This window comes from Canis lupus, chromosome 8 (genome assembly GCF_048164855.1).
Source record: "Canis lupus baileyi chromosome 8, mCanLup2.hap1, whole genome shotgun sequence".
Taxonomy (NCBI): Eukaryota; Metazoa; Chordata; class Mammalia; order Carnivora; family Canidae; genus Canis; species Canis lupus.
In genome coordinates this window covers 59,275,335-59,300,086 of record NC_132845.1, presented here as the reverse complement: position 1 = coordinate 59,300,086, position 24,752 = coordinate 59,275,335, and the positions used below count along the sequence as shown (strand labels likewise).

Here is a 24,752-nt window from a genome sequence, read left to right as displayed (position 1 = left end):
AGACTCCGCCCACGGGCCCCAAACGGCGGAAGAACCGCGCGCCCCGCCGTGACACCTCACTCTGCGGCGGAGGCATCCCGACGCTTCGCCGCCGGCGTAGGCGGGGCGGCCGGCTCTTCCTTCCTCACGGCTACTTGGGCTCCTCCCCCCGCGCTTCACACGCTCATTGTGAAGCGACAGCGGCAGCCAACCTCTAGGGCTGTCTGAGACCTAGAGACCCGAACCCCTTGGCGCGCGTGAGCGCCCGCGCCGCTCCTTCCGCACCCCAGGGGCCGGGGGCGCGCGCGAGACTCGCCTTTTTATTCCCCGCTCCGGCCCGGAGCCAACCGCCCCGGCGCGCGCGGACCTCTCGCGCCGCCGCTCCCTCCTCCCCGCCCCTCCCCCGTCGGGAGCTCCCGCCCGCGCGCTCCTCCTCCTCCCCTTTCCCCGGCGACGCGCACGCGCGCCAGGCCGGCTCGCGCCCTCTCGCTTTCCTCCGGCCCGCGAGACCCCCCTCCCCTTCCGCCTCGCGGCGCTTCCTCGCGCCGCGGTCTTCTCTATCCACCCCCGACATCGCGGGGCTCCCCCCGCGCCCGCCAACGGCGGGTCCCCGGCTTCCCGAGCCCCCTTGCTTCCCGCGCTCTCCGGCGGGGGCCTAGCCCCGGCCTCCTCTCTCCCTCCCTTCCCCCTAATTCCCCTTCCGGACGCTGCCATCATGTTGAAGCCTCAGCCGCCACAACAGACCTCCCAGCCCCAGCAGCCGCCCCCCACGCAACAGGCCGTGGCCCGCCGGCCTCCCGGGGGTACCAGCCCTCCCAACGGCGGCCTCCCGGGGCCCTTGGCCTCCGCCTCGGCTCCCCCAGGGCCTCCCGCGGCCGCTTCTCCCTGCCTGGGGCCTGCAGCCGCCGCCGGGAGCGGGCTCCGCCGGGGAGCCGAGGGCATCTTGGCGCCGCAGCCGCCGCCGCCGCAGCAGCAACATCAGGAGAGGCCAGGGGCAGCGGCTATCGGCAGCGCCAGGTGAGGAGGGGTGGGCTTCCGGGCGCTGGTGCCGAGGCTGCGGGGCGGCGGCGGCGGCGGCGGCGGCTCCGGCCCAGCGGCCGGGACCCGAGGACCCTGCGCGAGGCGGGCACCCAGTCCGGCCACCTTGGCGGGGCGCCGGGGGGGAGTGGGGAACTCCCGCGAGGCTAGGGGCGGGCCCCCTCCGGTCCTAACAGGTCGGAGGGAAAGGGTCCCCGCGCGGCCACCGGGACATTTGGGGGCCGTGCTCAGCTCTCAGAGCCTCGTTGGGCCTCGGGGCTCGGGCCCTAAGGGCAGGCGGGGCGCATCCCCCCAGCGCCGTCAGAACGAGGCTTTGGGGGGGCGAAGAGGTGATCGGGGTCCCCGGCTCCATTACCACGAAGGGTCTCGCGGTCCCCGGCTTCAGCCAATAGGGAGTCAGCTGCGGGAAGGGGTCCCCGGCCGTAGCCAATGGAGGGGGGCGCGCGGCCCACAGTTTGGCCAATGGGGAGGGAGGGACTTGGGAGCGGGTTGCTACCTCCCCGTTCCCGGTCTGGCCAGTAGGAGGGGAGCGGGGTGGGCGGGGGGACGGAAGGAGGGACGCCTGGGAGGACTGCGGGCTGGGAACCTCCAGCGCGCGCGCGCTCTCCCCGTACGTGCGCGCGGATGCTCTGTCTCATGACCCGGGCGTTCGTGAGCCGAGGGTAACCTATAGGGCAGGGTTCGGAAGTGTGCGTGGACGGGTTCGCCTGGTGTTTGTGGATGAGTCGTGGACACCGCACTCGGTTTCTTCTGTGTGTGGGTTAATGGAATTGAGAGTGGCGGTACACGCAGGCGCAGTGGGTTCTGGTCGCGGGAGGGGGGATTTTGGAGGCCCGTGGGCTTTACTGCGCAGGCGCGAACCGGGCGAGGCCTCCCCGTGGATGGTTTTTGCGGCTGCGCTGTCCCCCAGCCCCGCCAACGGCCCCCTCATCGCCCTCCTCAACCGCCGGTTACATCAGCCAGCGAGGAGCAGGGTAACCAGGCGATCGGTGACCCCTCCTGGAGTGGGTGGTATTGAGTAAAAGAGGTCGAGAAGGGTGGGTTGTAAAGGGAGTACCCTCCTCCCAGACTTTGGGGCGTAGGGCTGGTGAAAATGATTGTCTTTTCTGTTTGAGAGGTAACGTACCTGAGCTAGGTGGTTCTGAATCTGCATTCCCTGAGCTTTCACCTCTATGTCTAGGGTGGATTGTTGGTTAACGACTACTGTAGCATTGCTTTCTTGGAAGCATGAGGCCCTGGTCTCTTGGAGAAAGTGAGAAGGTTGTGAATTGACAACCGTTGTTGATCAAGGTCTTATTTTTAGTGGCATTTGGTGGAACGTGTTTCCTGACTTTTACTGTCTATGCCTTTCTTCCTCTGAGAGGTGAGAACTTGAAAATCTTGTTGATTAATTGGTTGGTAGTCTAAATTATTTTCTCAGGGTATGTGGTTCTAGGAAACCGAGTTCTTTGAAATTAATTCTATAAGACGGATTGAATGTGGTTAAGTAACTAGTTTCTCGTTTCCTTTCTCACAGGGGACAAAGCACAGGAAAGGGACCCCCACCATCACCGGTGAGTGCCACCCCTCACCCCCAAAGTACAGAGGAACGTGTGGGGATATAGGACAGATCATGTGCACAAATAGTTGGGCTCAGAAGAGCTGGGGCCCAGCACATACAAAGTGGGTGTGAGTGGAGTGTGGGTATTCAGAAGGAAGGTGAAGTGCTGACTAGCTCTTTTATGTTATTGATAGGTGTTCGAGGGTGTCTACAACAATTCCAGAATGCTGCATTTTCTTACAGCTGTTGTGGTAAGTTGGTAGCTAAACCCTAGGTTGTTTGAGACGAGTAAAGCACCAGTTTGCTGGAGACACTTTTTTTTTTCTCCACTCTTCCAGGGCTCCACTTGTGATGTAAAGGTGAAGAATGGTACCATATATGAAGGTATCTTCAAGACTCTGAGCTCAAAGGTTAGTGTACTCAAAATAGTTTATTTTTGGAATTTCATGGGAGGAGGAGGATGAAATAAGCTTACTGGAGATGTGAGTTGAATAGCATTGGACAGCATTGTGTTACTCATTTCTGTAGCTCTGTGCCAGAGTGGTGCTGGAAGCAATAAGAAATGTGGGTTGGAAGTTTGAGGACTGGGTACTTTAATGTTAAAATACTTAGTCCTGGGCTGATGTTGAGAAGGCTGTTTGTGAGAGATAGTGTGGTGTTGGGACAAGGTTGGAAAGAGTAAAAGAAAAGTAGTCATATTTTTACCATCACATTTCCTGATATTGACCCTTTACTATTCGGGAATGGGACTTTTATAGTTTGAACTAGCAGTAGACGCTGTACACCGGAAAGCATCTGAGCCAGCAGGTGGCCCTCGTCGGGAAGACATTGTAGACACAATGGTGTTTAAGCCAAGCGATGTCATGCTTGTCCACTTCCGGAATGTTGACTTCAATTATGCTACTAAAGGTATTGGGTTTTTATGTCAGACTAGAGGGCAGAGAGCAATTACATAATGACTTTTTTTTTTTTTTTTTCCTTTCCCCTTTACCATCTTTTTGTCTGAGGAGATGGGCTGGATTTTTCTTCTTGAAAATATGTCTTGATGTCTAAGTTACAGTGGGATGAATTTCTGGCCTGTGTTGCTATTCTTCATGTTTTCCTTGCTTTGTTTTCAACTCCTTCCTCTTGATCTCTTAAGATGAGTCTTGTGCTGCACCCGCCACATTCTCCCCTCCCCCAACCCTGACACACTTTTCTCTGCTCCCCAACTACTTACTGGGGGTGGGAGTGTTGGAAGAAGGCTGTGAAAGAATCCCCTGACTCCTGATCTTTGACTCTACCCCCACAGACAAGTTCACTGATTCAGCTATTGCCATGAACTCAAAGGTGAATGGGGAGCACAAAGAGAAGGTGCTTCAGCGCTGGGAAGGGGGCGACAGCAACAGCGATGACTATGACCTCGAGTCTGACATGGTACAGCCCCCCTTCCCTGAGAACCTGAGAGCAGGGCACTCTGCTGCCCGAGTGTGGGTTGTTGACCATGATGTCACTCTTGAACCAAGAGTGCTTCTGGGGAGGGAGAGAAAAGTCTTTTACTGTTGCCCATTGATGGCTGTCAGGTTCCAAACAAAAAGCTACAAAAAAATAATAGCAAAAATTTGTATTCTCCCACTATCTCTGATTGACAGCTATTAGCATTTGCTTGAAGATTTTTTTTTTCTTCAATTTAACAAAGCATAAGCAAGATTGTGGACCATGTAGACCCATATACCTTCTAAAAACAAATACTTTGCATCATTTAAAAATTCTTATGAGTTAATGCATTGTTACACTTTATTTCATTTGCACAAGAATTTGTTTTCCCTGCTTGTTTTTGAATTTTCATGTTGGTGTATAGTTCTAGTTACTGCTTTTAACTTCCATCTACTTGTGCTTATATGTGTACACATACATGTATATACAACAAAACGTGTTTATCTTTTTGTTTACTGATTGGTACTTGTTGCCATTATTTTGCTGTTAAAAATAGTGCCTTACTGAACTTAAGAATGTGTGTCCCCATGTACACCTATGCCAAATTTTTCTAGCACATAAACCCGGAAATGGATTTGTTAGGTCTTAAAACTTTGGTTTTACTTGTTGCCAATCTGTGCTACAAATTGGTAGTACTGTTGATATTTCTACCAGCCTTGTTCCTTCCTATTTTTCTATTCTTGGTGTGGTCAGATTTGTATGTTTTTCAACCGGGTGTTGGAGAATGACAGGTCATTGTTGTTTTCCTTGCTGAGTTTTAAAAACATTCTCCTGCATCCCTCCTCAGTCCAACGGATGGGACCCCAATGAAATGTTCAAGTTCAACGAGGAGAACTATGGTGTGAAGACCACCTATGATAGCAGTCTTTCTTCTTACACGTGAGTGTCTTGGTACTTGCCACATGGTGTAGTTTGAGGCATGGGGTCATGGCATTTGTTCATGCTTTTCTGGGTGTCCAGGTTGCCTTTACCACACTCCTGGTCTGCTTTATGTGTAATTGTCCTCTCAAAATATCAGGCCATCTCATGGGTAGAATTAGCTGCTGCTTGTCCATTCATCCATACTTTTCCTCTAGAACTTAACCCATGCTTAGATAATACTCTTCTAGTTCAGAGAGAGGCCTTGTTGCCCCTCCTGGGACCTAGTAGGTGCCCATTATATGTGTGCTGAGTTGCTGGAGGGCTTAAACATCTGTATACTTGAGCTGCTGATAGGACTGGCAAATGTTTTTCCTTTCTCTTCTCTTCTCTTGTCCCCTGACACTGGGGTGGTGCTGGTCTATGGTGATCCTCTCAGGGTACCCTTGGAGAAGGACAACTCGGAAGAGTTTCGTCAGCGGGAGCTGCGTGCAGCCCAATTGGCTCGAGAGATTGAATCAAGCCCCCAGTACCGCCTGCGGATCGCCATGGAGAACGATGATGGACGCACTGAAGAGGAGAAGCATAGTGCAGTCCAGCGGCAGGGTTCAGGACGAGAGAGCCCCAGCCTGGCATCTAGGTGATTGCTGGGGACAGCCTGGTGTGTTTGGGGTTCTGGATGCTCCAGGGATTGGGCCAAGAGCTTTGTATGCTCCAATTTAAGCTTCACGGCCATGTGAGATGTAGGTTAGTACATAGTTACTCCCAATTTGCAGGTTTAAGAATGGAGGCCTCCAAGGGAGTGACCAGCGGAGGACGCTCCGTGTCCACGCTCAGCCCCACGCCGGCCCTTCCCGCTGGGCCTTGGGGGGAAAAAAATGGAGGCCTAGAGCAGATGAGTAACTTTCCCAAAGTAACAAAACTAAAACTTACAGATTAAGGGAAAAGTATTGAGTTTTGATAGTCCTTTTTTTTTTTTTTTCTCTGCACATTCATCCATATGTGTACATCTGCTTTAAAGTAAATGAAATCAAAGCGTACATGATGTTCAATAACTTGTAAAAGCTGTACTTTGAACTACGCTGTGACTCTATCTTTCTCATAGGTGAGGAGTGGTAGAACTGTGGAGGTTGGTCAGGTCAGCATTGAGGCAACCTAAGGTCATAAGCTTATAGCTACAGAGCATTTAACCAGAACAGATCTTCAAGCGGGGTAGTGCAAAAAGCTGGAACTAGGCTCTGTGTGTGCATGTGTGCACGCATGCATGTGTGCGTGTGCACTTTTAGAAGGAAAGGTTTCATCTTCCAAAATGTGTGGGGTTTATGACTAATTGACCATACTTGAACTCTCTCCCTTAGGGAGGGAAAATATATCCCTCTACCCCAACGAGTTCGGGAAGGTCCTCGGGGAGGAGTTCGATGCAGTAGTTCCCGGGGTGGCCGGCCTGGCCTTAGCTCTCTGCCGCCTCGTGGCCCTCACCACCTTGACAGTAGCAGTCCTGGCCCAGGTTCTGAGACACGTGGTATCAATGGAGGTGAGTTATCAAGCAAGCAGGCTTTTGTTAAGGGGGTAGAAAAGAGGAAAGGAAGGGAGGTGTGGGAAGGATCCTTGAAAGGGTACATGATCGGGCTGGAAGGGTGATGTGTTGGTGATAATGTAATAGCAGATACTCTGCCTCTTTTTTCCCATCTTTAAAAAAAAAAAAAAAAATTAGGCCCTTCCCGCATGTCCCCTAAGGCACAGCGGCCTCTGAGAGGTGGTGCCAAGACTCTGTCTTCACCCAGCAGTAGGCCTTCTGGAGAAGCTTCTGTTCCACCTCCTCCTGCAGGTAAAATTTCAGTGTTATATATGAAGAAACAAATTGGTGGGGGGCTGTAAGTATCAGTTATGGGAATACTGAAATGGGAGACAGTTTCAAGATACGAGTTGTTTTTTTTTTTTTAAGATTTTATTTATTTTAATCATGAAAGAGCGAGAGAGAGAGAGGCAGAGGGAGAAGCAGGCTCCATCCAGGGACCCCGATGTGGGACTCGATCCCGGGTCTCCAGGATCACACCGTGAGAGAGAGGGAAAGAGAGAGGCAGAGGCACATGCAGAGGGAGAAGCGGGCTCCATGCAGGGACCCCGACGTGGGACTCGATCCCGGGTCTCCAGGGTCACGCCCTGGGCCAAAGGCGGCGCTAAACCGCTGGGCCACTGGGACTGCCCCAATATGAGATGTTTTATAGGGGCTTGGATTTATGCTTTTTTAGGAAAGAATTTATTTCCCTCATGTAGAAATGCCAGCACAGCAATCCATGGCTTGCATTTGGCTGGCAGATGTTTTTTGTTAGTTGTCAGGATGCCTGGCTGGCTCAGTCATGGAACATGTGATTCTTGATCTTAAGGTCGTGAGTTCAAGCCCCACATTGGGCCAAGTCTCCTTAAAAAAAAAAAAAAAAAAAAAAAAAGTCAAACTTAGCTATCAACATTTTAAAACAGGTTTCAAACAGGAGACAAAATTTCTGGTTTCTTTGGAAATACAGAAAGTTCTTTTAAAAAAAAAAGTTCTGCAAACACTGAACGTATTCTGACAGCATGATCCTAGTTAGTTGGGGCTGCTGAGTTGTGACTGCCTTTATAAACATTCCGATCTCTTATAGTGCCCAAGAGTCTATCTTACCTGTATTTGTCACCTGTCTGTTCTCTTGGGCATTTAGGTTTGTGACCTTGCATATAAAAAAAAAAAAGTGGATAAACTTTCCTTGTGTTTCTGATGGGTTTCCTATGCCCCTTACTCATTGACCAGCAGTAACCATCGTACAGCTTTCCCTTTTCTTGCAGTGGGCCGGATGTACCCCCCGCGCTCTCCCAAGTCGGCTGCCCCTGCCCCAATCTCAGCTTCCTGTCCTGAGCCCCCCGTCGTCGGCTCAGCAGTACCGACCTCTTCAGCTTCCATCCCTGTGACGTCATCGGTTGTGGATCCTGGGGTAGGCTCCATTTCCCCAGCTTCTCCAAAGATCTCATTGGCCCCCACAGATGGTAAGAGCCAACTGGATGAGGGCTTGTGGACAGTGTGAAGTGTGGTTCTGGACAGAAGGACCTTCAGGCATGTGTCTTGTCTTGCTCAGTAAAAGAACTTCCAGCCAAGGAACCTGGGAGAACTCTGGAGTCCCAGGAGCTGTCCCGGATAGCTGGGAAAGGTGAGGATTTTGTTTTCTGAGGTGTAATGTCCCTTTGATTAGGAGAGCACTTCAGATAGTTAAGTGTCTGCCTTCGGCTCAGTCATGATCCTAGGGTTTTGGGATTGAGCCCCGCATCGGGCTCCCTGATCGGCAGGGTCTGCTGCTCCTTCTCCCTCTGCTCCTTCTCCCTGCTTTTGCGCACGTGTGCGCGCGCTCTCTCTCTCTCTCCTCTCTTTCTTTCTCGCTCTCTCCCCTTCTCTCTTTCTCTCTCTCTCTCTAAGAAAATGAATAAAATCTTTAAAAAAAGGTAACGAGAGTTGTGGGGGTTCAGAAACAGCGTGTGGTTGGTTGTGTGATCCTGATTTGCTTTATAGAACTCGTGAGGGTTTTTTTCTTGTTTTCTTTGTCCTTTGGGGTACTGGCATTGTTACCACCTTTTAGAAGAGAAATGTGTATTTTTTCCTTTTTCCCTGTTTGTCCTAGTCCCTGGCCTTCAGAATGAACAGAAACGCTTTCAACTGGAAGAGCTGAGAAAGTTTGGGGCCCAATTTAAGGTGAGGAGTCTGAGAAAGAGCCAGGGTTGTTAGGATGAAGGTGGTAAGGGGGCTTATAGAAGAGGCGAGGCACAGGACTAGGACCAGGGGGGATAGATGAGAGCAAGGATGCAAGAAGGGAGGCCAAGCCTGGGGTCCAAACCAGCTGTCTGAGTACTCTATGCGTGCTGCTTTCCTTCCAGCTGCAGTCCAGTAGCTCCCCTGAGACCAGCCTGGATCCTTTTCCTCCCCGGATCTTAAAGGAGGATGCCAAAGGGAAAGAGAAGGAGGTTGATGGTCTGTTGACTTCAGAGCCAGTGGGGTCCCCGGTCTCCTCCAAGACGGAGTCTGTATCGGATAAAGAGGACAAGCCGCCCCTGCCACCAGCAGGAGGCACTGAGGGGCCAGAGCAGCCCCCGCCACCTTGCCCAAGCCAAACTGGCAGCCCCCCAGTGGGCCTCATCAAGGGAGACGACAAGGATGAGGGCCCGGTTGCTGAGTGAGTAGGATGGGGAGCTGGGTGGGCATTAAGGGAGAGGAGCCCTTAATGAAGGGCTGTGAAGATTGACTTTCCTCTTTCCTCACAGACAAGTGAAGAAATCAACACTGAACCCCAACGCCAAGGAGTTCAATCCCACAAAGCCTCTGCTGTCTGTGGTGAGATGGGATGGGAAAATGAGGACTGGTTTCCTGAGAGGCTTGAGAGTTGGGGTGATAGAGCATGGGGGAGGGGCTGTGAAAGTTGGGCTACTCTGGGGAAAACAGGTGTCACGCTTGGGAATGAAGGGTCATGATATTTCTGAGGAGTGTTTATATGTTTCTCCCTGAGGTTTAGGGGGTTCAGCTCAAGGAAAATGTGAGTTGGGGTAGTTAAGTGTGGATTTCATTCAGGCCCCTGATTTGGTTCGAACTCCTGTGCTTAAAAAAAAAAGCTTGGTGATCATGGAAAAACTATTTAACTTTTTTGCCTTGGTTTCCTCACCTATAATTTGAAAATGCCCGTCTCCTGGTGTCCAATGTGAGGCTTAACCAAGATGCAGGGTGGAATGCATCTGGCATGCAGCACTGTGAATGCTGTATTGCTGTTTAGGCACTGGAGGGGCATACGAAAAGCAAAATTACGTGTCTTCCGTTGTCTCTTACAGAATAAATCGACCAGTACCCCAACTTCTCCGGGGCCCCGAACTCATTCAACTCCCTCTATCCCGGTGCTGACAGCAGGCCAGAGTGGGCTCTATAGCCCCCAGTACATTTCTTACATACCTCAGATCCATATGGGACCAGCTGTTCAGGTAAGAGAGACTGAGCCAGGTCTGGAATAAGGCTCAGTTGGGCTGGTGAGGACCAGATGAGGTCTGTTCTGGGCATTTGTGAGCAAGGTATTCAGCTTCATCTGTGTTCTTGTCCCTAGGCACCTCAGATGTATCCATATCCTGTATCCAACTCTGTGCCTGGACAGCAGGGCAAGTACCGGGGAGCAAAAGGTGAGCGGAGTTCGCAGGCTGGTTGGTGGGGCTGCCCCATTTATTGCCTCCAGATGGAGCTTGAGCTTGGCACTCTTTCCCATATCCCAGGCTCCCTGCCCCCCCAGCGCTCGGACCAACACCAGCCAGCCTCAGCCCCTCCGATGATGCAGGCCGCCGCTGCTGCTGGCCCACCTCTGGTGGCTGCCACACCTTACTCTTCCTACATCCCTTATACCCCGCAGCAGTTCCCAGGCCAGCCTGCCATGATGCAGCCCATGGCCCACTACCCTTCGCAGGTGACCGAGGCACAGGGAGGATGTGGGGGTGGGGTGGGGAACAGAGCTAAGGATCACATCTGTCCATCATCCAGACTCAGTTGGCTGAGAGAGGCCAGCAGTGTTCTGGGTGTCAGACTTGGGCTTCAGTCCTCACTGTGGTAGGACTTGTAGCAAGGTGCTGCTGTTCTTTGCAGTAGAGATAAAATAGTTATCTCCTTGTTGGGGTCACTGTGAATGTTATAAAGGAGTGGTTGTGACAAGGCCAGAATTGTGCTGTACTCGGGTTCTCAGGTGGCAGGATGTGCTGACCACTTCTCTCTTGCCCCTCCAGCCGGTGTTTGCCCCCATGCTTCAAAGCAACCCACGCATGCTGACTTCGGGGAGCCATCCCCAGGCCATTGTGTCGTCCTCCACTCCTCAGTACCCTTCTGCAGAGCAGCCCACCCCCCAAGCCCTCTATGGTGAGTTCTGTGTCCTTCTTGGACTGTGCTCCTTAGCTGCCTCCAGTGTGCTTAGCACTGATTCTCTCCCTCTTTCCTGCTGTAGCCACTGTTCACCAGTCCTATCCACACCATGCCACGCAGCTCCATGCCCACCAGCCGCAGCCGGCCACCACGCCTACTGGGAGCCAGCCGCAGTCCCAGCATGCGGCCCCCAGTCCCGTCCAGGTGCCTGCCCTGGGAGATCCTGAGTGGTCCGGGCAGAAGGGGGTAGCTGGAAGAGGGGGTTGGAGCCCCAGGGGGAGGTTCAGGGTCAGTGGGTGGTAGCCCTGGCACCTGAGGAGCGGGGTGGCACTCACCCTTCCCCTCCCCCTAACAGCACCAGGCGGGGCAGGCCCCACACCTGGGCAGTGGACAGCCACAGCAGAATCTGTACCACCCAGGGGCCCTGACAGGCACGCCGCCTTCTCTGCCACCGGGACCTTCTGCCCAGTCCCCTCAGAGCAGCTTCCCCCAACCAGCCGCTGTGTATGCCATCCATGCCCACCAGCAGCTGCCCCACGGCTTCACCAACATGGCCCATGTTACCCAGGTAAGAACCCAAGGAACTTATTTCCTGTGCTTCTGTTTTGCTGTCAGGACTCAAGACCCAGGCCTGTCCTGTTGTTCAATCCTTGGTGTTCCTTTCCTGAGTGCTCTTAACACCGGCATTCTCAGAGCCCATGTCTAGCTTCTGGGTTGCTCACAGCTGTTCTCATTCTCTACAGGCCCATGTCCAAACTGGAATCACAGCAGCCCCGCCCCCTCACCCTGGGGCTCCCCACCCGCCCCAGGTGATGCTGCTGCACCCACCCCAGAGCCATGGGGGCCCCCCCCAAGGCGCGGTGCCCCAGAGTGGGGTGCCTGCACTCTCAGCTTCCACACCCTCACCCTATCCCTACATCGGACACCCCCAAGGTGAGCAGCCTGGCCAGGCGCCTGGATTTCCAGGAGGAGCCGATGACAGGATTCGTGAGTTCTCGTTAGCTGGGGGAATTTGGCATGGAAGAGCTGATGGGCTGCAGGTGGGGCAGGATGCACGGGTTCTGGGAGGGGAGTGAGGGGTCTTGGAGGCAGGGCTGTCCCACAGGGCGCCCGCCGACCTGCACCTGTCTGTGAAGTATGTAGGGTGGGCAGAAGCCACAGTCGCCGCCGCCAGGGGCTTGCTCCTGGCTCTGTCCTTTGCTTCCCTCCGTCCTCGCTCAGTTGTGATCCAGCAGCCCCCCTCCCCACTGCCTCCCCAGCTCTCAGTGACCCCGACTGTCTCCTGACTTAGCCGAGGTAAGGTCAGCGCAGCAGACAGGGCCAGGCTGGGGTGTGGGGGGCTGAGCTGGGCACATGAGTAAGGGCTCTGGCTCACTGGGAAACAGCGATTGATCTGTGCTTCTGACAGCCCCATGAGACACCTTGAGGAGGCCGCTCCTACCCAAACACTCCCCCCACACCCCACACTGGACGGCATTGGATGAAGGGACAGCTGCTTGGGTTCTAATGCTCCTGCTCTCTTCTCTTTCCCCTCCAACCAGTTCAATCTCATCCCTCCCAGCAGCTCCCCTTCCACCCCCCGGGGAACTGAAGATTGTCCTGGCCGCGACCTGAGACCTCCATGAGTGGAGGGAAGAGTGATCTATGTCTCTTCCCCCAAGCAGCTCGGACCAGTCCCAGCTCCCCAATCCCCCCTTTCCCCTGGGGGAGCTGGGGAATTCCTGCCAAGCACCTTGAAGGGGAGGGGCCTCAAGTGGGCAGGGCCAGGGTCCAGCGGGGGTGGGGGGGTTCCTGCTCTGCCCCTGCCCGTCCCCACCCCATCTTGCCCTCCCATCCTCTCATCTATCCCCCGCTGGAGACGGAAGATCTTTTATTTTCTATTATTTATAACCTCAGACTTGGGCCCCTGTTTCTTTCTTCCCCATTAACTTGAAGTGACCTGTGTGAGAGACAGACAGACAGATGCCCCACAAGGATGGTTGGACAAGGACTTTTACTTTTTATTACATAAAAAATATTAAAAAAAAATTAAAAAAAATAAAATTTTAAACTAACTTAACCTGCCTGTGGTTTCCTCTGGAGAACAGAGTGAGGATGGTAGCTGTGAAGTCTTCGGAGGACTGAGGTAGCCCCCAGCAGTGGGGAGAATGTGGCAGTACGGTCTGAGGATGCTTGTCCTGTCACTGCCACGGGTCACCCAGCTTCCCAGTGGCTTTATTCTTGGATGCTGGCCTCATCCTGAGGTACGATTTCAAGTTTTTATTGCTAGTGTGAGTACTTACGAATTTCATCTACCTCTGCACTGAAAAGTGGTTTTGGCTGCTGGAAACAGCCTACAGGATGCATAGCTGGGAGGTGTGGTGTGTTGGTGGGTGTTGTGAAGATGAGCCCATTGGCAGAAGAGGGGAGATGGCTGGGTTGAGGAGCCTGGTTTAGGGGAGCAAGAAACTAAACCAGGGCCTAAATGGCACAAAAGAGCTAGGTTTGGGAATGTGGAAGTGATAGGTTGCAGAAGTGTTCGGTTATTCCCAAGGAAACAGGTTGCAATTTTTACTGTGTCCTGGCCTCGGTTTTCTTGTCTTTTAAGTGAACATCATTTTGCCCTTAGAGCATCAAGGGGACAGGGCTGGTATTCATGGGTAGGTAGAGGTGTTTCAGCTGAGACCAAAGCCAGAGAAGAGGAGCTGAAAGCAGGGCAGGAAAAGTAAAGGTTGCATCACATCACGGGGAAGAGATCCAGTGTGAGTCTGAAAACATAATTGGTGGCTGTGATGTGGGAGGGAGAGGGTATATAGAGATAGAGGAAAACAAATGTGCAGGGTTGGGGTCCCCAGCGGAAGAGCTCAGGGGCTGGCACTAGGGGCAAGGGGGCAGCAGGAAAGTCACCTGGGGTCAGGATGGCTCAGGTGCAGATGGGACTGCAGTGCTTTTGGGTGGCCTTGAGGCTCACGGGAAGGTCCCTGCCTTCATGCAGTCAGAAGTCCCACAAAACTTCAGCTCACCTCAGAAGCTGAGGAAGGAGAGTAAAGCAAACCTGCCCTGTTGCTGGATAGTCTTTTGTGAAGCTTTTGTCCTTTGTTTAGCCCACCTCTCTGCCTGTGCTGTAAAGTCACAGATTTCAGTTGTGACTCAAAACAGCTCTTGGGTTGGGCCTACAAGCCTCCCCTTTCTGGGTGGCTAGTCAGTGCTGAATATGCTCATTTGTCAGGAAGTAAGGTTGAAAGGGGTGCCCTGCCCTTTAATCCCTGCTGAAAGTTAAGCTTTTTTGTTTTTGTTTGGGGTCAGCATCCTGGCCAATCGTTTCAAGTTTTAAATACATACGCATTCCCATCCTTACTTTAATTTTAAATCTCAGTACATGTTCAAAATGAAACCTTCACTTTATTATTTCTCAATTCTGTGTCTGAAATGGTAGGGGGATAACCTACACAGACTTACCAGGTTCCTCCTTTTAAATGCAGGGTGTTGGTTCTAGCAGTGAGCTACAGTTACCACTGTCCTAAAGCTTAGACAAGGGTAGGTAGATGTTAAGAGCCTCAGTAACTACTACGAGAGGAGAGGTGGGCTTGGCACCTCAGCTGAACACGCGCTGGCTCCAAAGGATAAGTCCCCAGTGTCTCCCATAGGACAGCCAACAATCCAACCACAGTATTTTGCTAGGCAGCCACAACTAACTTCAATAGACCAACTGTGCTCCTTTTCTCAAGTCATTCGTAACAGTTGTGACAGCATTAAGACACGAGCTTTTCCAAACTACCAGAGATGAATTGAGGGATCTCACAAGCTCACATGTCCCCAGCTCCATGTTTAAGTTGGAGAGGATGGGGGAGGGAGAAACAAAGGACACAAGACACACGGCGTCCCTCACTATTCACAGAACAGTTTATTGACCTACCTCACCTGGCAGGCCCTGGGGCCCCTCCTGACCAGGGAAGGGTCAGTCTAGCTGCACCGCTGGGCTGTAACCCACGCTCTGGGGAGGGAGCATCAGAGCTAGGAGAGAATGCTGGGCGGTGCGGCCTTCCAACAACAGAGCCAGAGCAGAGGCCAGACTCAACTCCACTTGAGGTTCTTGTCTTCCTCAGTCATGGCTGGTGTCTCGGTAACCAGGCCTGTGCCAATGGTCCGGTTGCCATCTCGCAGGGTGAAACGCTGGCCTTTCTCTAAGATCATGGGCTGCCTCAGGATTAGGCTGAGCTTCAAGTCCTCCCCGGGCATAGCAAGCTCCTGGCGGGGGCAGAGACAGGGTTCATGCATGGCCCTCAGGACACCTTCCCAACTATTTGCTGCCTACTAGAGTTAAAAGCAATTGACTTTAAATTTTTAAAGTTCTAGGAAATGCAGCAGGGCGGTGTGTGTGTGTGTGGGGGGGGTGTCTTTCTGGGGACAGCTTCACCCCAGCTGCCAGGCAGATACAAACAGCATATATGGTGACAGAAAAGGATAAGGTGACCAGTGTCCTAAGGTTCCTTCTTGAAAGTCCAGAAAACTTTGGGTCATGCAGCTTTCTTAGTCACAAAACTTTTCTGAGCCATTATGTGTAGCGGAACTCTCAACAGGGAGAATCCTTTTCTGGAAGATCTTTGTACAGATAAATAAATGATAGGCCATGCTAAGTTTTTCACTGGCCCAGGGAATACTGGGTGGAGATTCTCACTCTAAACCCACCCAGCCACCTTTCCATCACTGGCTTTATACCAATCAAGGAAAAGTCACCCATGTTGTCACATAATTGGAACTGTGAGTAGATAGAGCTGATAACGAAGAGTGTCTCTTCTACTTCTTCACATTCCCTGTACCCACCATACCTTCCCTGGTGGCAAGATAACCCGACAGGCCATGTCCCAAGTCAGGGAGAACATGACAGGCATGAAGTGGGACACAAAAGGCTTATGGCGGCCACCCTCTTCTTTGCTGAGGATATAAACCTGCAAGAGAGAGAACAAGGGTGAAGCTATGCTTGGTTGGAAAGACTGCCTCTGCATGGGGCAGTTTGGCTCAGCACTGCCCATCCTCATTGGGAGCCCTCCCTCACCTGTGCCTCCACCTTCTGGTGGGGCTGGATGGATCCTGGCTTAGCCATGACCAGGCCACGCCTCAGGTCCTCCCGCTTCAAGCCTCGGACCAGGGCCCCCAGGTTGTCGCCTGCCTCTGCCCTCTCCAGACTCTTGTGGAACATTTCAATACCTAGGAGGGAGGCGAGACAAGGGAGGAGGGTCTAGGGCAGAGGGAAGGCACAAAGGATCTGCAAGGGAAATCCTGGAGCCAGACCCTGGGTCCCAAGGCATCTTTCCCATACCTGTTACCACAGTGCGAATGTTCTTGCTATGTCCCAGGAACTCACACTCATCTCCCTTCTTCAAAATGCCACGCTCTAGTGTACCTGTCACCACCGTGCCCCGGCCTGGAAAAAAATAGGACAGGACATCAGGTATTCTGGATCAGGCTATAGCTAGAGAAGGGTGCAAGTGAACAGGGTCCTCACCAGGAATAGAGTAAATGGACTCTACAGGCAGCAGGAAAGGCTTCTCCAGGTCTCGGGTGGGTACTGGGATGTAAGTGTCCACAGCATCCAGCAGCTTCTGCACAGACTTCACGCCTAGCTCGGGGTCTCGTTGCTATGGGGGGAGATGACAGGATTCTGAAATTGTCATTCTGTTCCTCTTACTAAGAGATGCTCCCCAGACTCAAAGCAAAGCTCTGGACACCCATCCAGCCCCATCCGATGCCAGTAACAGCCCTTGCCTGACCCCCTCCCCCCCCCTCACCTCAAGGGCACAGAGGGCAGAGCCTATGATGACGGGGGTCTCTTCCCCTTTGTAGCCAAACTCAGTGAGCAGTTCCCGGATCTCCAGCTCAACCAGCTCCACCATCTCAGGGTCTTGGACAGCATCTGCTTTGTTTACGTACACCACAACATGCTCTACTCCAATCTGTGGATGGCAAAGAGAGAGAAATAGTGTCCTGAATGGACCCAATTTCCCACTCTTTCTCTTTCCACCCCTCCCCAGGCTCTTGAGTACCTGTCTGGCCAGAAGCAGATGCTCTCGGGTCTGGGGCATAGGGCCGTCATTGGCCGCCACCACCAGGATGCAGCCATCAAGAGGGGCGGTGCCTGTGATCATATTCTGAGTAGGAAGAGAGGAAACAACAGCCCAGTTCAAGGACCCCCTCACCTCAGCTCCAAATCCGTCTAACCAAGCACAGCAGTTAGGAATGGAGGCCCACCTTTTTCTGCTATCTCCTTACCACCCACTTTGAGTGGCTATGCCCAGAAATCCAGGACCTCAACCCATGCACCCTGAATATCCTAACCTCTCCACAAGTCCAACATTTTTTCTGGTGGGAGACAGCCCCTGACCCTGTACCCAGCAACACTCACCTTAACGTAATCTGCATGACCTGGGCAATCTGTGTGGGCATAGTGGCGGGCAGCAGTGCTGTACTCGACGTGAGCCGCGTTAATTGTGATTCCTCGGGCTCGTTCTTCAGGGGCATTGTCAATCTCTTCATATTTCTTAAACTTGGCTCCACCTCCCTCGGCTAAAACTAAGGGGAAGGAGAAGAATAAGCCTCTCAGATGAAGTACCAGAGGTAAGGAGGCAAGGCTTAAGCCACACCGAGTCCCTCCCACCTACTATACAAAAGGACCGTCGGCCAGAATAATGTGTCCATGACACACCCTCAGCTCCTGCAGTGGGTGTAACTCGGGTCAGAGGGAAATGTAACAAGGCCTCATGGTCCAGCCCTGCGACTTCTCTAGGGTAAAGCACCCTCTGCCTACAGGGTACTGGCCACGACAAGAGAGAGGCCATTCCGGCTCCCCAGCTTATGCATCACAAAATCTTTCACGTTCAGGAGAAATGTGTTTCCCGCATCTTGCAATCCACTGCCCGCAGGGTTCTGGCTCCTGGGGCCACAACACTTCCAGCAGCACCTCCCCAGCTCCAGGTCTCTCCTGCTGGGCGGGCGCTTCCGGACGCCCCCGACCCATCCCCGCTTACTCTTGGTGATGGCCGCGGTCAGTGTGGTCTTGCCGTGGTCCACATGGCCGATGGTGCCCACGTTCACATGGGGCTTGTCGCGCACATAGGTCTTCTTGGCCTCCACGGCCAGGCCACGGCATAAGCGGGGCAGGGCTGGGGCCTTCAGCGGCCGCAACAGACCCTGCAGCAGGGAGGTCGGGCCGGCGCCGAGACCTGCCGGGGCAGAGGCTGGGAGTCAGGGCGCGGGTCCGATCCCGGCCGCTCGCGACAACCCCCACGTGGCCCCGCGCCGCCATGGCCTTCCCCGCCCCCTCACCGCTCAAGAGGGGCGTCGCGCGCAGCAGGGTGGTGGCCGCCATGGTGGTCGTACTCGAGCCCCGAGTGCCGGGTCCCGGGCGCCCGCGCGTGCTGAAAGGGAAGGGCACGGGGGACTGGAGGTCACTTCCGGCGGAAGTGAAGGCCCAGAGCACAAGTCTGGGTCTCTCTAGCCTCCAGTCTTCATGGCCATCATACGACTTCCGGGCGTAGGACCCAAGACAAGGCCGGGAAGGTGCCGGTGTCTCGAGGGCGGGGAGGGAGGGAGGTTTCCGCAGCGCCCTCGGGCCTCGCGTGCTGATGAGGGCAAAGCGGTTGTCTCTGGCGGCGACGTGGAGCGTCCGGTCTCTCCCCAGCGCCGCGGAGGCTCACGGGCGTTGTAGTTCCCGGGGCGGCGCGCTGTGTTTGCGCGGGGCCTGGGAGTCAGGTAGGGCTAGGCGGGGTCGGGAGCGAGGGGGCCGGCCTCCAGGAGCCCGAGGCGGCGGCCCGGGCCCGGGCTGCTCGGGGGCGTTCTGGCCCAGAGCCCCCGGGAGGCCGACGCACCGCGCGGGTCTGGCGAGAGATCTGGCGGCCGTTGAGCCGCCGCTGGAGGTAGGATCAGGCCCTGCGGCCAGGCTGAGACACACGGGCCTGGAAGCCTTTCGCGGGTAGCGCGCAAATGTGACCCATCTCTCCGCTGAGCCTTTGTTTTCTTATCTGTAAAATGGGAACAGTAGTATCTACTTCGTGGGGAGATTCTGACATCTGGCCCTGAGAGGAAATGAGCTGGACAGGAGGCAGCAATGAGCCCAGGGGCCTCCGGGCCCCACAGTCCTTGACCCTCAAATACCCGCCCTCGGGCTCACAACCTGCGGGGAGAGACAACTTGGCCGTCCACCCCTGGGGCCCCCCAGCAGGCCAGAGACTAATTCCCTTGATCGCTACCCAGTTAACGCAGATGGTACCGAGGTGAGGGACCCGCCGCAGGTGCCCATACCCGCAGCCTGAGTCTTTCTTGTTCCTGCAGTGTCCCCAGCACCAAACATAGGGTGGGGCACCCAGTGAGCGCTCAGGAAACTTCTGTTGACTGAACAAGTGAGTGCAAACCTCGCAAATGACCTTTAACTTTCACCTCCATCATCTCATCACCCTGGGATGAGAATGGCAGTGCTTAACCCAAATGGTGTTTCCCAAACTCATCAGATCCTAAGACTCCACCCATGGTTTTTGTTTCAAATAGATCCCCTAATTCCTCCCTTGAAGATTATAATTCAGGAGGGTCTGAGCACAGACAGGGAAACTATTTATTATACCACACGCTGTTTCCCACGCTCCAAAACTCAGAGCTAGAGCTTTGTGTGTGTATCAGGCATTGTGCAAATGCTTCGTATAGGCTCACATTCAAGGCACCCATGTTGCCCTGTGTGATTGGAGCCATTATTTCCCCCATTTTACAGGTGAGAAAACTGAGCATCAGGGTGATTTAGGAACTCAATACAGCTAACCTCCAAAAAAGTGTGCACTTAACCACTGCCTGGTACTGGCATTGAGCTGTCAATCTACTCAGATAAAATGAAGAACTTGCTAAGACTTCTGTCCTCCTGGCCCTCCAACCCGTCAACTCTGCTTTGGAAGGGCTGGTGCCATAACTAAAGGCTTTCTTTGTCTTTATTCTGTACCTTTGTCACTCCACTTCTAGGAATTTCTCCTAAAACACTACCTGCCACTATCAGAATGTAAGATTTTGGGGGGAGGGAGTGGCACTTGAACAAATGCTTTCTGTTTTAGTGGTACTGTGTTTATTTGAATGTGTGTTAATTTGGAGGAAAAAAACTGGGATGGCAAATACTGAGCTTAAAAAATGAGTCAGGGATCCCTGGGTGGCTCAGCGGTTTGGCGCCTGCCTTTGGCCCAGGGCGCGATCCCGGAGACCCGGGATCGAATCCCACGTCGGGCTCCCGGTGCATGGAGCCTGCTTCTCCATCTGCCTGTGTCTCTGCCTCTCTCTCTCTCTCTGTGACTATCATAAATAAATAAAAATTAAAAAAAAAGAAAGAAAAAATGAGTCAATTTTTTAAAAAATGAGTCAATTTAAGAAACTATGTGGTAGATGATATGGGTAGTGTAACTATATGGCAGATTTGGGGGGCAGATGGTATACGGATGACTGAAATTTGAGAAACAGCAGCCGCTGGAAAGGAGTCCAAAGGAAGAAGACTTTTTGTTGTTGATGAGCTGTTGACTGTGGCATCCTCTGTAAAAGTTGGATTCCTTGATTTACGAGTAACAGAATTTACATTGGCTGGTTTACACAGAAGAAGGATTTGTTTAACTGTTTGAGTTAGCTTACAGAATTGTGGGACAGGCTAGAAAAATTACTACCAAGCCACAGAACTGAATCTGACTTGGCAAGAGAAGCGCTGCTCTCGCTACTGCCACCAAACGCAAAAGGCCAGGACTTTGACTTATCTGTGCCACCTACTTGCTCATGGCACTGAAGCCACGTCTACATCAAGAAAATGACCTTCCCTTCCGACCCTCCTGCCCCCCAAAGTCAGGCACATTCAAAACCTCCTTTGAATGCGTCTGATTGGAGAAGTCTAAATCATCCTGTGTCTGTGTCAGAGGAGTCTGAGAGAGCTGGCTTCACTTTGATGCTGGAGAACAAGAGTGCTAGCAGGGAATTTCCCCAGGTGTCAGCCTTGCCCAGTGAACCCAGATGTCCTGCATGTGGATGTGGGAGCATGAATCTGGCATAGCCACTAGATGACATAGTAATAGAGGGGGCTCAGAGTTGCAGAGACAAGGGGAGCCAACCGCCTGGAAAAATGCTTGTGAGCAGTGCCAAGTGAAGAAGGAAGGCTGACTGCTGGAGAAACACAGCATGTGGGGGTTGGCGAGGGTTAGGGTTAGAGGAAGAATGGGGAGTGAGGGGATGAACAGCAAAGGAAATGGGAAAAAAATCAGGACTTTAGGAGGCTGTGAATTTGCTTAGAGAAACATTTTTCTCTTTCAGACGTGAGTTTTTGAGTGATTATAAAGACTTTTTTGTGCAGAATCTTGAACTCTTTAAAAAGATACTCTTGAAAAAAAAAAAAAAGATACTCTTGAAATCAAATGGCAAATCACAGGCCAGGAGTCTGTGCGTTTGAGCTCATGCTTAACGGCCATTTTTCCATCTTCCTACACACAGGGTCTCGAGTCTGCTCAAGGTGGCCCTTTTCCCAGTTCTGAGAATAAATCCTGACAGGTCTCGTCTACTTCTGGTGGTCCCATTCTCTTTGCCAGGGGCTTTGTTTAGGGTTGGGTGTGTGACTTTCTTGGGGCCGGTGATTGGTAAGAGGAGATCTGCTTTGGGGGGCTTCCAGGAAAGGGTCCCTCACTCTGAAGGAGACACCAAAGAGATGGACTGCCTTCTGATTCTGGGTGTTGCTGGGTGGGTCTGGACGCACACTGGACCAAACCTGGAACTGCTCTGCCCATCATATTTCCAGTCAGTGATGAAGCCGAGATCCAGAAGAGGGCAAAACAGGATTTTAGAAGACTGGACTCCTTGTGAAGACGAATGTCATTATTTAAGCCAGACTGTGTCACAGTTTTCTGTTTGCATTCAAATACCTCCTAACAGATAATCTGTCTTACTGCACTTGATACCCTGAGACATGTTTCTTGGTTTCACTTGTCTGAGACAGAGTGGCCTGAGTAGGGCAAGGAATGGATTTCCTTTCTGTCTGTATCCTCCGCTTGGCCACTGTAGGGCTCTGGTTGATTGCGCTTGAACTATTAATGAGCCTTCCAAACTAAAGGGTGCCACCATGTGGTGTGTATAGACCAAACAATCACGTCTAAAACAGAACCCTTCATTCTCTCCCAAGCTCTGCTTGCACATCTGAATAAAAGGTGCCACCTTTCTAACTTCCCCTCAAGCCCAAAGTCTAACCCATTTACTCAGGCCTGCTGGTTTCGTCTCCAAAATTATCTCAGATGTGACCATTTCTGTCTATCTCCACTGTCAACCCTGTGGTTCATTCTGGGATCATCTGTCACCTAGGTTAGTTCACAACCTCTACAGCTCCTGTTCTTCTCAATAGCTGGCAAATCCATCCTCCACCCAGTCCTCAAATCAGCCTTTAAAATGTGGATCAGAAGGGGCTCAGTTGGTACAGCATGCAAGTTTGTTTTGTTTTGTTTTTTCAGATTTTTTATTAGAGAGAGAGCAGGGGCAGGGAGGTGGAGCAGAAGGAGAGGGAGAAGCAGGCTCCGTGCTAAGGAGGGAGCCTGTTACAGGACTCAATCCCATGACTGGGATCCCATGACCTAAGCCAAAGGCAGATACTTAACCAACTGAGCCATCCAGGCACCCTCAGCATGTGACTCTTGGTCTTGAGAATGTGAGATCGAGGCCCACCCATGTAGAGATAAGTAAATAAAATAAAAATAAAGATTGCCTTTCAAATTTAAATAAGTTAATTAATGTGGATCAGAAATTAACCCTCCCCTTGTGATTCCTTACTATACTTAGAATAAAATCCCAATTCCTACTTTAAATGGGAAAATTGTATGGCAGATGAACTGTATCTCAATAAAGTTGTATAAAAATCCAAACTCCCCCTGTGGCCCACCTCTTTGACTCCATCTAGTATGATTTTCCTCACTCCCAGCCACACCGGCCATCCTGTTCTGCAAACATCCCACCACTGTTTCTACCTCAGCCTTCCCTGTCCCTGTTGTGTTCTTCAATGTAGCTTTCCCCAGGGCTGTTTCTTTCACCATTCAGGTCTACCTCGGATACCACCTCTTCTGTCCAAAGTAGCTCCTAGCCATCCTCTTACCAATGGTCCTCTGTGATTTTCTTCATAGCACCTAAATGTCTAAAACTGTCTTAATAGTTTGCTTGTTGGTTGGTTTCTGGGGTTGTTGCTGTTCCCTGTCTCACCAGATCATGACAATCAGAGCTTTTTTTTTTTTAATTCTGCGAACAGTGCCTGACACTCAGGTGAAGAAGGATTTGTTGAAGCAGCTATGTGTTGAATTATTTCAGTTGAGCATTTATGCTGGGCTTATTAAGTGTCTGATGTTTTCAATGGAAAGCAATTCTTGTAATCACATTCATGTTAAAAATAAACGTGAGCCCCTGTAACTCTTGAAGCCTCTGCTTTATAAGATTGGGAGGGAATGATGAAGTTAAATGTTATGATCTCTAAGGTTTCTTCCAGGTCTGACCTCTAAAGGGAGGGTGGGGTCTGGTGTAACTGGAATGAGTAGTAGGTTGGTCAACAACTTATTGGCAAATGGGGCACTAGGGCCCAGAGCTTTGTCCTCATCAGACTTATTGGAAACTCAAGGGCATTCTTCACTCTTCCCCACCAGCCAGCCTTGGCAGTGCCTCCTCAGAGATCTCACTGGTTATTCTCCTTGCTGCTAACCCCACTGTACTGCCTTGGCCAGGTCAGCACCAGCCCCTCCTGGACCACAGCACTAGTCTCCTCTGCTTCCAGTCCCCACCCACCCCCATACTGGCCCTGGATTTCCTTCCAAACACATAAATCTGATCACTACTACCCCGGTCACTCAGATGTGACTGAAGACATTCCAATTGGAAACACTTTGTGAATATCACACAATAACAAAGGAGTAGAAGGCACTTTTGAGGTGGCCTAGGTGGGTTGGCCATCCAAGAAGACGCCACACTTTGAAGCCTGAAACAGAAGGACGAAGCTTGGCACAAGTAGGGGAAATGGTGTATGGAGTGAAGCTGGAGTATTTTAGGCTGTCAAAATGTCCTGAGTGAGCAGAGTATGATTTAGAGGGGCAGGAGGTCCTGACCAAAGCACCAAAGCTGAATTTGACATCCCAGAAAAGACGACATAATAGGAGAAATCCCCATCTCTTACAATGGGGTAGGGTCAAGATGACCTCCAGAAGAATCCCATGAGCAACCACTTCCCTTCCTGTCAGAGACCCTAGTTATTCTTTGTTTTAAGATTTTATTTATTCATGAGAGGAGAGGCAAAGACATAGGCAGAGGGAGGAGAAGCAGGCTCCATACAGGGAGCCCTATGCGAGACTCTATCCCCTGACTCCGGGATCACACCCTGAGCCGAAGGCAGACGCTCAATCACTGAGCCACCCAGGCATCTCCCTAGTTATCCTTTGAAGAGCTACTTTCTGCCGTGCTCAGCCCATCCCAATCTCAGATGAGTGGTCTGTGATCCAGTAATCTATCCCTTGTGATCATAAATACTGGTTCAGGGTTGGTATTCTAGCTTCAATCCCAACTAGTGCACTGAAGTTCAGTTCTGGCACTAACTGCCCAAAGTTAACTCAGACCCCACAAGTTAAAGGGCTCAGAACTCCACAGACTGACCCCTTTCAGATGTGAGCTGCAGGTGGGGTTCCCCAGCCATCTTTGCTTCTGACCACCCTGCTACAGATCTGGGAGTTTCCCATGGGTTCCCCCCCCCCCCCGCCCCAGGTGTGATAATTTGCTAGAACAACTCACAGAATGCAGGAAGATGCTATACTTATGATTACAGTTTTATAGTAGAGAATACAAGTCAGGAACAGCCAAATGAAGAGAGGCATAGAGTGAGGTCTGGGAGACCTCGTTTCATTTCTTGGGCATGCTTGATTAAATCATTGCCATGTGACTGAATCTCTAGGTCCTCCTCCCCTT

General features: G+C 52.2%; 2 protein-coding genes and 1 long non-coding RNA gene across 24 annotated transcripts; 2 read left to right on the top strand and 1 right to left on the bottom strand.

Moving 5' to 3' along the window:
* Window positions 1-493: 493 nt before the first annotated feature.
* On the top strand, window positions 494-12,855 carry ATXN2L (ataxin 2 like). Of its 22 annotated transcripts, none has more exons than XM_072836309.1 (24): window positions 497-996; window positions 2,534-2,570; window positions 2,752-2,808; window positions 2,896-2,967; window positions 3,316-3,466; window positions 3,849-3,973; window positions 4,821-4,912; window positions 5,331-5,531; window positions 6,250-6,425; window positions 6,606-6,719; window positions 7,697-7,912; window positions 8,002-8,073; window positions 8,539-8,609; window positions 8,792-9,087; window positions 9,176-9,245; window positions 9,734-9,880; window positions 10,000-10,072; window positions 10,163-10,350; window positions 10,664-10,793; window positions 10,879-11,000; window positions 11,152-11,364; window positions 11,540-11,783; window positions 11,933-12,092; window positions 12,361-12,855. In XM_072836309.1, the coding sequence occupies exons 1-23, from the start codon at window positions 695-697 to the stop codon at window positions 12,085-12,087; spliced, it is 3,324 nt and encodes a 1,107-aa protein (XP_072692410.1). In that variant the 5' UTR covers window positions 497-694; the 3' UTR covers window positions 12,088-12,092; window positions 12,361-12,855. The 22 variants fall into 22 exon arrangements, with proteins under 22 accessions (XP_072692429.1, XP_072692410.1, XP_072692409.1 ...); XM_072836308.1 differs by having other exon boundaries at window positions 12,338-12,855; XM_072836325.1 differs by having other exon boundaries at window positions 498-996; window positions 11,540-11,729; window positions 12,056-12,092.
* A 190-nt stretch (window positions 12,856-13,045) lies between these two features.
* Window positions 13,046-21,201, top strand: LOC140638646 (uncharacterized). Its single transcript, XR_012035660.1, has 2 exons — window positions 13,046-18,332; window positions 19,104-21,201. It is a non-coding gene; the product is annotated as an uncharacterized lncRNA (long non-coding RNA).
* On the bottom strand, window positions 14,661-18,435 carry TUFM (Tu translation elongation factor, mitochondrial). The gene is made up of 10 exons (XM_072836345.1): window positions 18,099-18,435; window positions 17,801-17,995; window positions 17,179-17,345; window positions 16,820-16,924; window positions 16,565-16,729; window positions 16,282-16,414; window positions 16,096-16,200; window positions 15,832-15,983; window positions 15,605-15,724; window positions 14,661-15,023 (listed from the first exon to the last, which is right to left on the bottom strand). Exons 1-10 carry the CDS (start codon window positions 18,139-18,141, stop codon window positions 14,850-14,852), a joined length of 1,359 nt encoding a protein of 452 aa, XP_072692446.1. The 5' UTR covers window positions 18,142-18,435; the 3' UTR covers window positions 14,661-14,849.
* Window positions 21,202-24,752: the final 3,551 nt, after the last annotated feature.